Source organism: Ursus americanus, chromosome 31, assembly GCF_024610735.1.
Source record: "Ursus americanus isolate L20-20 chromosome 31, mUrsAme1.1.p, whole genome shotgun sequence".
NCBI lineage: Eukaryota > Metazoa > Chordata > Mammalia > Carnivora > Ursidae > Ursus > Ursus americanus.
In genome coordinates, this window is record NC_142157.1 from 26,833,069 (window position 1) to 26,849,354 (window position 16,286).

A 16,286-nucleotide genomic window follows, 5' to 3' on the forward strand; every position below is an offset into this window, starting at 1 on the left:
GGATGCTCAACTGATTGAGCCCCCCCAGGTGCCCCCAGATACTGTATATTTTTATATGATTGGATTCATAATGTATATACAATTTTATATTTGCATTTCTAACATTGAGTAGTATTTAGGCAGTTACCATATTTCTATAATTGTTTTTCATAATTCAAATTCATAATTATTATTTCCTTAAAGATGATGCATGGTAACTTTATTGTTTGGTTATTTAGGATGCTTCAGTTTTTAAAAAAAGTTTGCAAAATGAGTATCACTGGTGAATTTGTTCCTTTTCTTTAATAAAACAAACTGGAATAAATTCCTTAGACTAAATTTATGGTATTGAAATATTTTTGCCTATGTCTGCCTGTCTTTCTTAAAAGACTGTACTAATTTACAGTTACTGTGGTAATTGGTATACAAGGATATATTTCACCATGACTAGTTTAGTAGGCTCAAAATGGCATGAAGAGTTGCTTTTAGTTGCATATATTTGATTTTTAGACAGGATAACTTTTTTATCTAAATTGTTGTAAAATATATATAACATAAAATTTACCATCTTACCTGTTTTTAAGTGTACAGTTCAATAGTGTTAAGTATATTTACATTGTTGTGCAACCAGTTTCCAGAACTCTTTTTATCTTGAAAAACTGACACTCTGTACTTATTGAACAACTTCTCATTGCCCTTCCTCCATCCCTTGGCACCCACCCATCATCCTACTTTCTGTCTCCATGAATTTGGTTACTCCAGATACCTCATGTGTATGGGATCATACAGTATTTGTCTTTTTGTGACTTGCTCATTTCCCTCAGTGTAATATCCTCATAGCTCACCCCTATTGTGGCAGGTGCCAGAATTTCCTTCCTTTTAAAGACTGAATAACTATTCCGTTGTTTGGATTACCATATTTTGGTCATGGACAAGTTGTTTTGCTTCCACCTTTTGGCTATTGTGAGCAATGCTCCTATGAACATAGGTGTGCAAATATCTCGTTGAGACTCACCTTGTCTTTGAGTATATACCTAGTTCTTTTGAGTTCATACCCAGAAGTGGAATTGCTGGATCATATGGTAATTCTGTGTTTAATGTTTTCAGGAACTGCATACAGTTTTCCATAGTGGCTGCCCCATGTGACATTGCAGAAGGGTTCCAGTTTCTCCACATCCTGGCTGACTCTTGTTATTTTCTGGTTTTTTTTTTGATAGCAGCCATCCTAATGGGTGTTGAGGTGCTGTCTCATTCTTAGGATAACTTTTTTCGTGTGTTCACTATTTACATTTTCTCTTGTATCATATCCTTTTAAAATAGACCTTTCTCCCAAAATCCTTATTGAAAAATCACAGATTTTCACTCTGGATGATACTTTTGCATCTCCAAAAATTTATTATGAAGCAATGTAGTTTTTTAATATATGTATTGGAACTTTGTATGTTTCTTTGGGGACATAGGTCATTTTGTGATGGCTAGCAGAGAGAGAGAATGCATAGTATACAGAAAAGTCAGAGAGAGGAAAAGGTTTCATAAAGGGAGGAAGTGTGCAGAGTAACAGGTACCAAAGATCAGTTTTACCTGATGTATTGCTCCATCAGGGACTCTGTTGGTGGTCTTACTTCCTGTTAAAATTAATGTGTTATGAAAACTGAATTATAGATTTTGTATAGTGGAAACTCCAGAAAGATCTTTTTTGAGTGTTAGAGGGACTTCTGTGTTTAAATACAGAAGCACTTTTGTGAATTCTATGAAAATTCCTATGTCTTTATATTTTTCATGTGTATGTATGTGTGCATATGGATATTTGATCTTAAATGTGATGTTATATTGAGTTATGATTCATCTAGATTGAATTATGATTTATTCTAAGACTTGACTGCTTTTTAATATGTGTTTTTTATGGTAATGAACTCTTAAAAAGTACTAATATTATTTGACAGCTTTGTTAGAATCTGGGGCAGGTCAGATTGCTTGGATGCTGTGTTAATTCTTTGAGGTGTTGATTTTGAAATAAAGTCATATTTAAATTTCCTCATTATGATTAGAAAGTCTCTTTACCTTCTATATTTGTGTGTCCATCTGCAGTCGCTTTGGACAGTCAGAAGAGTCATTTCTACATACAGGGAAGCTTGCTTTAAAAATTCAAAATGTGGTAATTCAGAAATTGGAAAATGTTCGGTTATAATGTGCTGTGTGTATCCTTTAACTCCTATTTTTCCACTTAAGGACACTCTCCTGTCATCCTGTACTTACTTTCAGGAGTTATTTCAATTGTAATTCAATAATTAATTGTGTAATTATGTGTTTAGTGTCAGTTTCTTTTGGTAGAGTGGAAGGAGGTTGATCACCGGCAACTGGCATTGTACCTAGTCAGTGCTTAATAGTTTTTGTATGGATGAGCAAAATTTTATTGCCTTTAAAATGAACGTACGATATGTCAGCCCATTAAGAATTTATAGGTGTTATGAGGATGAATTGGGATAACATATTTTCATTCCCCGTGTTTGTGAATCTTTGCACATATTTATGACAGTTTCCGCTGAGCCACAGGAAGTACAGAAGCTTCCCCCAAGCTACAGAGGTTTCTTGGCTTCTTGTTATAAGCAAAATGAATTGCCCTTTTTTTTTTTTTAAAAGATTTTATTTATTTATTCGACAGAGATAGAGACAGCCAGCGAGAGAGGGAACACAAGCAGGGGTAGTGGGAGAGGAAGAAGCAGGCTCATTGCGGAAGAGCCTGATGTGGGGCTCGATCCCATAACGCCGGGATCACACCCTGAGCCGAAGGCAGACACTTAACCGCTGTGCCACCCAGGCGCCCCATGAATTGCCCTTTTATAAAATATCTTTAAAGACTGTTTTTGAAAGAATTGCTAACTTAATTACATCAATACAGTTACTTTTGTTCATAAACAATTACTACCATCGAACATGCTTTGAGATTATGTGAAAGAGGGATAATGTCATGCGTAACACACATTCTGTGGCTCTTTCCATTATCCTGCAACTTCAGGATTTTACCTTTCTATCTTTTTTATTTACTTTCTTTCTGTGAAAAAAACCTGCAAAAATAGTTGACAGTGTTAATTTTCAAATACCCCATATGATTTATTAGGAATTACCGTAAGAGCACCTGAGCACCATTTTGACAGAAAATAATACAGATCTTTGGTATGGAAATAATACAGATATTTGGTATATGGACAAAAGTCAACAACTTTTATTTTTATATTCAACATACATTTAATTCCATATTGATGAGTTTATAGTGATTGATTTTCAAAGTTGTAGAACAAAGTGTTCATATCCCACCTGTAAAATCTAAGTAGAAGGACAAAGAAATGAAGTGTATATTAAGCTGATTTATTAACCCAAGAGGAGACCAGTCAGAAATGGGTTTATAGTTTAATATTCAAAAGCCTTTTTCTATTTGCTGGCCAGTTGACATCTTGAATATTTACAGATTGTTTTTGTCACAACAAGTGTGGCCTCTCACAGTTTTTTTCCCTCATTTATCTACATGTTCTGAAAAAACTGACAGTGGCTTAATTCGAAAATATATTTCCAGGAAAGCCAAAACAGTTTTCTGAAAAGTGCGTAGAAAACAACCCTAAATCATTGCCAAGATTGAAAAGATGCTGGGTTGTTATTCATATGATCAAAACGATTTTTGGACAAAGCACAGTGCAAATATCCTTGTCTGTGTTTATTTTAGGAAAAAGATGTTGATGAAGTGTTTTAAAGTGTGAAAACATATCAATTCCAAAACAGTATATATGATGTTACCTCATTTTTGTAAAATCAATAAAAAAGTACATGGATAAGTCTAAAAGGTTGTTAGTAGTGCTTATCTCTGTATGGTAGGCCTAAGAGAGATTTTATTTTCTTTGGGCTTGTTTTCATATACTTATTTTCTACTGTGAAAGTGCATTATTTTTGTAATAATTATTAGAGAAGTATATTTACAGTAAGAAGAAAATAGAGACCTTTTAAATTAGTTTGTAAATCTTTAAGATTCTAGGGAGTTGGTCTAAATTATCTACAACATTATTTGTGAGGAATAGTAGTATAATTTTGTTTCGAGATATATGGATTCTCCATACTTCTTTTCACGTGGGGCCAAGGAAGATGGTCCAGTGAATTTGTTCATGGTTTTATTACATGAATGAGAGAAAGAATACAAATGAGATCAAAGTGAATCTTGTTTTTTCTCTCTTCCTGGTGTTTTGTTTTGTTTTGTTTTGTTTTTTGATGCGTGAGGAATGGTGGGAAAAGATTTCTTTCCTCTGACTAGCTGTTTTTTCTTTATATCATTTGACATATAGTTCCTGTTATTGATCCCTTTTGAGTGGAAAGAAGTTGACTTTGGCCTTGTATTTTCATTGGGAGAAAGGAAAGTGACATAACCTGGAGTGTCCCAATAGGTGTGTGTGTGGGGGGGGGCGCGGGGGAGCACACCCACCCTACTGCCTGTGGCACTTGTCTCTGTACTGTTGTCTCCTTCTGGGCGCTCCCCGGCTTCTTCCCCTTGTGCCCTGCTCTAGGAACACTGGATTGGGAAGTGATGAGGAGGAAAAGTAAGATCCTGCTTTCGGAGGGTTAGCCAAGAGTTTGTGGTTTTTGGGGGTGGCCATGTTTAACAACAATACAAACGTAGGCAACAAGATTGAAGTAAGATTTTTTCTGTTGTAAAAAAGACCTAGTTCACAGCTGGTTGCAGGCAGTCCATTGGGAGGGCATCTAATTCCATTCCTTGTCTACTGAGCCACATTGGGGCTCTTCTGTGTAGGCAATGTTTTTGTTTTAAGCATTCCAGTTAAATCCTGTACTTTTTTGGATTTACCTTTGTATTATATCAGATATAGATTATTAAGTACACTATTAAATATAGATTTTTCTTTGTCATTTTCAGTGACTATATTTTAGAACACTTGTAGGTTTACAGAAAAATGGAGTGGAAACTACTGGGAGTTCTCTTACATCCCCTAAGAATACTCCCCACCTTCCCAGTTTCCTCTGTTACTAACATCTTTCATTTGTATGATTCATTTATTGCAGTTGATGAACCCATATCAATGCATTATTGTTAACTGAAGTCCATAGTTTACGTTAAGGGTCACTCTTTGTGTTGTATATTTTATGGGTGTTGACAAATGTATAATGACATGTAGCTACCATTACAGTAGCATACAGGGTAGTTTCACCGCCATAAAAATTCCCTGCGTCCCCACCTATTCATCCTTCTCTTCCTCTTCTCAAATCCCTGGCAAATACTAATTATTTTACTGTCACCATAGGTTTGCCTTTTCCAGAATGTCATATAATTGGAATCATATACTATGTAGCCTTTTCAGATTGGCTTTCTTTACTTAACATTTAAAGTTCCTCCATGTTGGGTTTTTGGGTTCTTTCAGTTTTTTTGTTTTTGTGACTCAATAGTGCATTTCCTTTTATTGCTGAATAATACTCCATAATCTGGATGAGCAGTTTGTCTATCCATTCACACACTGAAGAACGCTATAAACATTCATGTACAGGTTTTTGTGTGGATACTTTTTAACTCATTTGGGTAAATAACAAAGGTATAATACAGTTGTTGCCAAAAATGGTAAGAGTTTGTTTAGTGTTCTAAGAAACCACCAAACTGTTTTCCAAAGTGGCTGTATCATTTTGTATTCCTCCCAGCAGTTAATGAGAATTCCTGTTCCTCCACATCTTTGACAGCATTTGGTGTTGTCAGTGTTTTGCATTATAGTCGTTCTAATAGATGTATAGGGGTATCTCGTCGTCTTAATTTGAAGTTTCCTAATGACATGTGATGTTGAACCAACTCTTTTCATTCGCTGACTTGCCATTTGTGTATCCTTTTGGTGAGATGATATGGAATATTTAAAAACCAAAGTATAATTCATTTTTTTAAAATAGTAAAATGTGTTCTGTGTAGAGAAGTATAGCAAAATGAAGAGTAAAAATTCATATCTAATACCACTATTCAGAGGAAAAATTGTTGATAACATTTTGATATTTTTTCTTTGTGCATACATCTTTCTTTTTCCCTGTGTGTGAGCACACACGTGTGTGTGTGTAATAGTGGAATCATAATTTTTGTACCTTTCATGTTTACTTGTACACATTAACTTTTCCTATGTCATTCTTCTAGAACAGTGGTCCTTGGCTGAATGTTAGGATCATTTGAGGGAACCGTTAAAATTTGTGATGCTTGGGCTGCACCTGGGACAGTGAAGTCCAAATCCCTGTGGATAGACCAAGGCATCATACTTTTTAAAACTTCCCAGGTATTTTCAGTGTGTAGTGAAGATTGAGAACCACTGGTCTCAATATTTAAGAAAAAATATAATTCCTCAAAGATAACATGAACTATGATACCCTTTTTAGAAAGTTTGGAACAACTTCATAAAACAGCAACACAGGGGTGTGCATGTGTGTGTGTGAGTGAAAGAGGGGGAGGAGATAATATTAGATAGATAGATAGATAGATAGATAGATAGATAGATAGATAAATAGGAAATCAAGGGAATCAGGGGAGTTTTATTAGAAACTCTTTTTTCTGGATTCAGGATGTTTGTTACTTTGGGTTGAAGCAGGGGGATGGGTTGGTAGTTAGGGGGACTGTAGGTTAAATACAGATTATTTTTAATGTCCTAGTTTTTGTTATGGGTGGTTGCTGATGAAGGAACAAAAGGTAGTTGAGGACATAGCAGAAGCTTACACCCCCCCCCCCCCCACCCCATGGGATATATGTGACATTCCTCAGGCACCCCTGGCTGCCCTAAAGGAAAAACAAGTAATTAACTTACAGAGATCACAATCCTGTAAGACAAGAGTCACCCTCAGTTTACAAAAGCCTTAGCAGTAGCTTCCGGAAGGGAATGTAAGTACAATTAAATGTCCTTAATAACCTGCAGCCCATGGACAGATACTTGAAGTGGATAAAGTGTGATGTTCCTCCAGGAAGTTCCCAACTATCTTCATGTTAATGCCTTGCTAGAGGAAAAACAACCTTAACTTGACAATGGCAAGGTCTCCTTATCCTGTGAGTCTTCTTGAACATATGAGAGTTCTTTCTCCAAAACTCCCTTTTTCCTTACCTCCCCCAAGCCCATAGTACATAATTAGCCACCCCTCGCAACCCCGGAGCAGCAGCTCTTTTTGCCCCCAGGTCCTGTCCCCCGTGCTTTAAAAAACTGCCATTTTGCACCAAAGACTTCTCAAGAATTCTTTCTTGGCCATCGGCTCCAGACCTCACCCAGCCAAACCTCACCTATATTCCAAACTACATCAGTTGCTTTGTGATGCTTATTATTAAAAATAAATAATTGAGCATATAAATAAAACTGGGCCATGCACGGACCAATGATAAGAACCAAGAACTGTGATTAAACCAATTTTTTGTGCCAGAGGGCCATTAAGGAAAAAGAGTAAATAAGCAAGACTATTACATCCGTCTTATAAGTGTATCTAGTAGGTGTTGATATTCACAGTGGTTTGATACCCAGTGCCATCCATTTAAAAAATGAACAAGGTAGGAGTGCTTGGGTAGCTCAGTCGGTTAAGTGTCTGTTTCTTGATTTTAGCTCAGGTCACCATCCCAAGTCATGAGGTCCAGCCCCATGTCAGGCTCTGTGCTGGGTGTGGAATCTGCTTAAGATGCCCCCCTGTGGTGCATGTTTTTTTTTTCTCTCTTTCTCTCTAAAAAAAGGAAATGAACAAGCTCTTCCTTAGTAGCGAGAGATTTTATATATTTTTTTTCCTGAAATTCTGTATCCATTCTACTTCCCTCACAGAGGTTTTTCCTAATGCACTTTGTCAAAACAACAGATATATGATGGATTTTGATGAATAATTATTCACTTTAAATGAATTTTTTATTAGAAACTCATCTTAATGAGCGGGTGGGCTGATGTTACTTACTGTGCTTTGATTAAAGGAATTGCTGGATTGTTTTTGTTCCCCATCTCCCATGTTTTCACCTCTGAGCACTGTGCCGCAGTGAGGCTGCTGAGGGTTGGCCTTTTTTTTTGTGAGGTGGGTCAAAGGTGATTGCGTCAAGGGAGATGGAAATGGAGGGCCCCTGCTGCCAGCGTCCTCTCACGTGGCTCAGCTGTAGTGACGAGTGCATGTACAAGTTAAGGATCTGGAAATTAATTCTTTGAAGAGTACGCATGCCAGAGTAAGCCCAGGGGTATGTGTATTTTCAAAATTTGCATTCCAGGAGGATTCAGAATGATCTTTGGGGCAAAGGAAGCATATGAGAATGCATAAAAATGTGTGTATATGTATATACACATACACAGACTTGAACACAGCATATTCACAAATGTGGAATTCTCTTTTACATTATTTGGGCCTTTAAAATCCTTTGCTTTGTATGATTTAAACATACATGAGTATGAATACATATATATCCTTTATAAACAAATAAATATACATATATTGGGCTAGGTAGTCAGAATTTAAGTTTATTTTGAAATAATTTCAGACTTAGGAAAATGTTGTAAGAGTAACACAGACAGTTCTGTTCTTTTACCTGGATTTCCCCAATGCTAAGATTTTACCACATTTATTTCTCATTCTGTATTAATATAATTTATTTCTGGACCCATAGAGGGTAAATTGAAGTATTTATCCCTAAATACTTCAAGGTGTATTTCTAAAATCCAGGATGTTCTGTTATGTAACTACAGTGGATGGTCATAGTCAGGATATTAATACTGATAACCTGTGGATGGTGTTCACACTTTGCCAGTTGTCCCCAAATGTCATATATTTCCCCTTGTCCCTTTCTGGGCCAGTAGCTAACCTGGCATCATGTGTTACGTTCTAGTTATCCTGACTCTTGAGTCTTTTCTGATCTGTCATAGTTCCTCTTTCTTTGTCTTTCATAATTTTGACATAAAAAAAAAGATTTTATATATTCATTTGTCAGAGAGAGAGAGAGCGCGTGAGACACAAGCAGAGGGAGGGAGAATCAGGCGGAGGGAGAAGCAGGCAGAGGGAGAAGCAGGCTCCCTGCTGAGTGTGGAGTCCAATGCAGGACTCAACCCCAGCAGCCTGGGATCATGACCTGAAGGCAGATGCTTAGCTGACTGAGCCACCCAGGCGCCCCTGATCTTGACATTTTAGACTACAGCTTGGTTATATATATACTATATTAGAATATGTACATTTACTGTTGCAACGTGTGATAAAAACATGAGAAGAGAATGAGAGAAACAAGAAGGAGCTATTGGTTGCTTAGCAGAAGTTAAGGACTAACAGTAGTGAGTCAAACTGATTGCTTATGATTTTCATTTTCAAAACCAATACTGTTAGTGAGATGGGGGGTGATGATAATTGAAAATTATGGAAACATGAATATAGATAGTCTTCTCTTCATTGATCAGAAATGGAGGAGAGAGTTGACTGAAGTAATGCCCTGTAGATCCCCGTCCCTGCATGGAAGGAGAAAAATCCTGGGAGAGAGCAAAGCCTAACAGAAAGTACCTTTCGAAAACATCATGTTTTTCTAGAAGAGTGGAAGTGATTTCTCAGGAGCTGGAAATGCAAAAGAACTGAAAATAAAGTCAGTATATACCTAACATCTATTTCATGTTCTGAACCGCCGTAGGAAATGGGGCAGGGGACAAAAAGAACTGGGGAAACTTGATTTGAGGAGTTTGATTTAGATGTTGATTTGTCTTTATCAGGTCTTCAGAGGGAGTCATGAAAGAGCACAGTTTCAATTTGAGTTTTAAAACTCGGTTTTTGACTCATCTGAACTTTCTGATTTAGTTTGCAAGCACAGATACTCTCTTTAAAGATAACAGGTAGGATAATTGCCCTGTTTTGTCCTCCATGTGCAAACAGTTTCTCACTGCCACGGATCTGTAGCGCTGGTGTCTTAAATTACCACCCATATGGAGAATACATTACGGTTGGATATATATGCACATGTTATAGCACCTCTTTTTTGAAGAGCTGAAAACTTCACCCTGAATTTTAAAACTATACATTTTTACAGGAAAGGCGTGATATCAGAGAAAGCAGAAGCCTTTGAGTTTTGGATTCTATGTTTTGCTTCCAACCTTGGTTGATTGACTGTGTACCTCAGTTGTCCGATTGAAAGACGGGAAAATATCAAATAAGCCTTTAAGTGTGAAGGCAAAGGAACTGCCTTTGATTTGCTCTGAGATCCGTTATGCAATGATACATTAAGGATATCAAAATGATGAATGGGAAAGAAGGAAAACTAGGAGGACAGTTGGCAGTACCATAAGGGGAACAAATTGCTGGTGGACATTTAACCACATTAACCCGAATGTCGGTTCTCTCTTTTCGTTAACCCTATAGGTTGGCTTTGAAAAGGGCTGCTGTGTGATAAATAGAATATGTAAAGAAGGTATTCAGTATTAACTGAGCATCGGTGCAACTTGGCCGTTGAAAACCGTGTGGCCAAGATGGCGGTTGTGCTCGATATGAAAAATCTCTGGCCCATGCCTCTTCTGGTGAGGCCAACGACTTTGCAAACCCTTCAGGGATTTCTAGTGTGAAGTGTGAATGTAGACTTCTCTTCATGTACTAGGATGTCAGTCAGAGGTGTCTGTGTGAGGAGGAGGGCAAGGAATTTATAGGATAGTTTTTGAAGTATCGTATTTGTTAGGCAGACCTGGGAGCTTGGAGTTAGCAAGATAGAGTTTTATTTTTATCCACATCTTATTTTCTCTGTTTCAAATATGAGATTTTTGAGAAATTGGAAAAAAGTATTAAGGCTCTGCAGTGCAGGGTATTTTGGTTGACTTCTTCTTGAGTGTTTTTAAAAACTTGCACATAGCATCTGTGATCAGCTATATGAGAATTTATAGCGTAGCACTTTATTTCTCCTGTCATGACTTTTGTGAGAAAATGTTTTTACTGTGCTTAGTGATTTGCAGCAGATTGCCCACATTTTGTTTTGTTTTGTTTATAACCTGTTAATGCTTTGTAAGTGATACATTTGGACTTTGAGGATGGTGGTTTTCACGTGTGCTGAAATCACTTTGAATCCATTGCAAGAAGATACAGCCTATCCTTTCATCGTTTCTTATTAACTGCTTCAGAGCCTTCCTGGATAGCTCAGCAGAACATGTATTTTTCTGAAGTTGAGCTGTGTTCCTGCCTGAGCTTCCTGAAAGCAGAAACAGCAGTGAGCTCTTGGTGATGAAACCTGTTGGATTTCTGGAGGAAGCAGCGGAGTCTTTGGCTTGTTAACTAGCAATGATTCAAGTCTTGCAGATTGTAAAGGAGCTGGTGACACCATCGAGGCAAAAAGCAGCCAAAGTGAAGGAAGGTAGGAACATCGTCAGAATGAACAATCGGAGCACTCGGAGGTTTTTACAAATATCGACCTAAAGAACAGCTATAAAAAAGGAATTTTGAGTTATCATGTATGCTTTTGCTCTTCTTATATAATGGTAACTGAAAAGGATCAGGTAATGGCATAATTGTAAACATGCCTTATTATTCCTATTTTTAAATGACAAATTAGAAGCATATCTTATTAAAAGACATGAAGAGTAAGGAGAGGTTATGACATACCTACTGCAATAGTATTTTTCACACTGGAAAAATCCTCTTGTATTATGTATTTTGGAGGTAGAAGAATAATTTATATAATCCTCTCTTAATTTTAAAATACAAATGTTCATGGCAGAAATAAGAAAGGATCAAGCTAGGATTCTGCTTGTGGCAGGGCAAAAGAACTAGATGGTTCTTATTCGTGTGGCCAGCTGATGAAATAATAGTTATAAATATTAATTCAGCCACTGAATGGTAGGTTTTTTTTTTTTGCCGTTTTCAGTGAATAATTACTTTTTTCTGTTTATGATTATATGCTTAATCAATGCTGCTTATATTTAAAATATTTCTATATTTATAGCCTGTGTCAGTTTGGGATATTGAAATACATTTTCAAAATCTTTCTCAGTCGCACATCTGACTTACATATCTTAAAATGAACTATTGCAGGTACACCTTTGAAGAAATACTTGTGTTTTTTGCTTTTTTAAACATTTGAAATAGTAAAATCTCCAAAATGATAATAAGGAATTGATTCAAAAAATGTAAGTTTATAAACTTAGTTTATAATGCTGTCAATTTCATGAATTTAATCTATGATTTAAAATCCGTCAGTTGATAAATTTATATATCAGCTTTTCACATGTAAGATACAGCATTCTGTCTTTATATGATTCAAATAGCGTAAATATACCTCAGATAATATAAAATATAGATTACTTTGGATTTTTAAAAAACTTGATGTGATCTGTTTAAAGTAAAGCTTATGAGATTCTTTAAGTCCTCTGCAACATTATTTGGGGTGATGATATGAAATAATATTGTGACATGTACTGTAATCAGCCACAGATAGAGTATTCCAGCTGGAAGAAACCTTAGCCCATCTCGCCTTTACTCATTTTATGGAAGGACATGGTATTTAAATGGACAAAAATGCATGTCAAAAAGCAGAGAAACTATTGTCATTTACCTTTGAAAACATACTATTTAGGATACTTTACAATTACCTCCTATTTGCTACTTTATTTCTCCTTTTTTTCTGTAAAAACAAAGACTGCATTCCTATCTCTGAATAGCAGGATCCTATCTCTGAATAGCAGGATTCTAACAGGCGTTTAAAAAAAGCTGACTGCTTTTACTAATTCAGGGGAATATAAATTAGTTAATTTAATGGCAATCTGTTTGAAAATGTCAGATTCATACAGTTTAACCTTTACAGATGGAATTTTTTTTTATTGGAATGTTTCTTTTAGTTTATATGTTTTTGGTCATAATCATAATGACTTGGAATACACCCAGGGAAAAAAGTAATAATATTCTTCTTTTTCAAAATGCATATACATACATAACATAATCATATTTGACAGGAAATGCCATATGACTATAGAAAAAAATAGTACTAAAATATGCAATATACTGAAGTAGTAGAACAGCATTTGTTCTTAGATTCTTTTTCTTAATTTTTTTCAGGCAGACTTTTCTATGACCAGGAAAAAGAGAGGCATCTTATATGTAGATTTTTTTTCATAGACTCTTCTTTTTTTCAAACCTATTCTAATGGTGTTTTCAATCATTTAGCTAATATATTTACTATTAGTTTTATCCTTTTGTAAAATATTGTTACATTTTGCCAATTTTTAGTATTGATAAACTGAAAAAACAAAGTTCTATAGACAAATACAAAACAATGACCTATAAAAAGGGAGTTTTTTTTTTTTTTTAAGATTTTATTTATTTATTTGACAGAGAGAGAGACAGCCAGCGAGAGAGGGAACACAAGCAGGGGGAGTGGGAGAGGAAGAAGCAGGCTCCTAGCGGAGGAGCCCGATGCGGGGCTCGATCCCAGAACGCCGGGATCACGCCCTGAGCCGAAGGCAGACGCTTAACCGCTGTGACACCCAGGTGCCCTAAAAAGGAAGTTTTTAAACAAAATTCTTTAAAATATAGTATGAATTTGGATGAATATAGAGAGAGCAACATTTCCAAGTATTTGTTCACATTAATATGAGTAAGTAGCATGGAAAAATTGGTGTGTGAAGGAAAGTATCAAGGCAAACATAAATAATTATGTTATGATAAATGGTTTGAAAAATTTTCATGAATTAGTTTTCCTTGGTATGAGATAGTAAACAAACTCAGTGTGTTTCGTTAAAAGTAGTACTCAAGGGTATGGTGAAGGATTATCTTGAGGAAGGAGGGAAATTATGTGATATTCTTGAATATTTTCTTTAAAATTTTTAAAATATCTGCCAAATCACTGCTTTCTTATTTAGTTGAAGTATCAAACAAGTATCCCAACCCACTCAGCACTTAGTGAAATAACATTGCTAAGAGTTCATGTTAATATGTTTAGGAAACTTAGAATTTTGCAGCAGTTAACATTATAGGGAAGGGAGAGGACTAGTAATGTTATTCGAAGGATAATTTTAGTGGATCTGCATTTTTTTTCCCAATAACGCAGTGGGGAGCTGATGGAAACGATTGACATTTGTAAAAGATGGTTGAAATGGATAGGCACAGATGTTTTGTAATACAACTTTGGGCAAAATAAAGGAAGACTAGGCAAAGGATAAGTGCTCTTTGGAAAAGTATCCTTGTCTTATGGGAGAGAGGGTCACATGTGCATGTATATGCTCACTGGTATGTCCACTCATCATTCTCTCATGTATTTATTCATAAAGCCTTTATCAGGTGTCCAGTATTTGCAGGTCACTGTGTTAGTCACTGGGGACACAGAAAAAGATACGATCCCTGCCCATGCCTGGGGCACAGTACAGACTCCGCTGTTGGTTGAATGAATGAGTGAATCAATGAATGGAAGAATATACATTTGTTAAGATAAACTAGTCTGAGAGTTAAAGCAATGTGATCTTGTAGACCAAGGAAAGGGATGGAATGAGTGATTTATGCTAAGTGGAAACACAAACTGTCAGTTTTCCTCTTGAATGTCCTGGTGAGGCTCCATCTTCAGGGCTACGCTTGAGTAAATTGGGAAGGCTGAACACCGTCGAGCGGACTCAAGAAAAACTGTACAGTCTGTTCAAATGTATGTAAGGCGCACATGCAATCGCTGTGGCTGTGTATTAGTGAGGGGCCTGGTTTTCTCCTTTAAAAGCTTCATGTCTATTTGGATAAAAATATTTTAAAAATAGTACATGTGTCCCTATCTTGTAAAAAGGAAGTTTGCTAAATGTAAGTATGATTCAGGTTCTTTATTAAAAATATTTTTTGTGGCTTGCAAAACCTGATGACCATGTTTATTAAAATTATTCTTAAAGGAAGAGTAGATTTAGAGTGAGACTCTGAAGATTCCTCCTGTTGGTAAAACATACGAGCTTTGGTATCTGTCTTAATCTTTTTATTCCTACTTTCATGCCTTAACACCTCCGCTCTAGATTATTAAACTAGCCTCCTCACTCGTTTTATTTGATAGACATTCACTGAACACTTAGGACTTCTTAGATGCAAGGGGACAGTATCCTCAAGGAATGCATGTGCAAGTGGCAAGAGACAAAAGTCAATAATTACAATATTACAACAAGTGTGATAGGTGTTATAGTAGACAGAGTATTGTGGGAACCCCATGGGGAACTGGCCCTGGTTTGGTAATTAGGAGAGCAAAGGAATTAAACTCTTTGGTGAAGTGACAGATGCTCTCATTTGAGCTAAGTATCAGAGGATGCATAAAAAGCTAGCCAGCTGGGTGCGGGGGGTGGGGGAGAGTGTGTTCAAGCATCCTAAGCAAAATAAATAGTAGAGGGGGAGCTCAGGTACCCAAACATGAAGACACTTCCATACTACGTGAGGAAGTTTGGAAGCTTTTAGATGATAGTGGGAGAAGGTGAGAAGAGGACTGGTCACGTGGTATTCGGTCATTTAACTCTCTATTCCATCCTTCCATTGCTATCTGAGATAGCTTTCTGAAACAGTTTGTCATGGAACCTAGAATTTGGACTTCACCTGTGTTTCTAGCTATATTACTAGATCTCTCCGTGCACCCTCTGTGGCAGCTCGGCAGAATGCTTGCTGTTGTTCAGACATGCTGCTCCATTAGAATGGTAGCTTCTTTCCCTCCTCCGGCAGTTAGATCCTTTATCAGGTCAGACTACAAGGGTCAAATGCTCCGCCTCCAGAAAGCATTCCCTAACTTCTCCCCTCACCCTTCTAGGTCAGAATTAATCATTCCTTTGTATTCTCTTAGCATTTTACTTTTGCCTATTATTATACCTTAACATTCTGTACATTATAGTTATATATGTTAAAATGGCCAGTGTTAATTGAAATAGTTGACCCTTGAACAGTGTAGGGGCTAGGGGTACCAACCCCCACATAGTTGTAAATCTGCATATAACTTTTGACTCCTCAAAACTTGACTACTAACAGCCTACTGTTGACCGGAAGGAAGCCCTACCAATAACATAAACTGTCAATTAACACATATTTTGTGTGTTATATATATTATATACTGTATTCTTACAATAAAGCAAGCTAGAGAAAAGAAAATGTTATTAAGAAAATCGTAAGGAAAATACACTTACCGTACTGTTCTGTACTGATACTGTAAGTGTACATCATGTTTACAAGATGAATCATCTGTCATTACCTACATCAGTATTGTCTTATATGATACAAACATTGTAGCTGTCATATGTCTTACTAACACTAGACCTCAAAAATGAAAGAATGTGAAAAAGAAATTCATATCAGATAAATGATTCATGCATTGATAATAAGAAAGCAGCAGTAAGATT

General features: G+C 36.4%; 1 protein-coding gene across 4 annotated transcripts in view; it reads left to right on the forward strand.

Annotated features, from left to right (window-relative positions):
* Positions 1 to 16,286, forward strand: part of USP6NL (USP6 N-terminal like) — a 181,659-nt gene that overhangs the window by 30,592 nt on the left and 134,781 nt on the right. The window contains exon 1 of one of the 4 annotated variants that reach the window (XM_045793918.2): positions 283 to 11,308. The exons of the other annotated variants lie outside the window; for them this stretch is intronic. Coding sequence (XP_045649874.2) covers positions 11,236 to 11,308 — 73 coding nt within the window. The 5' untranslated portion in view covers positions 283 to 11,235. Of the gene's footprint in view, positions 1 to 282; positions 11,309 to 16,286 lie in introns of those variants that run through there. 4 annotated transcript variants of the gene reach the window in all.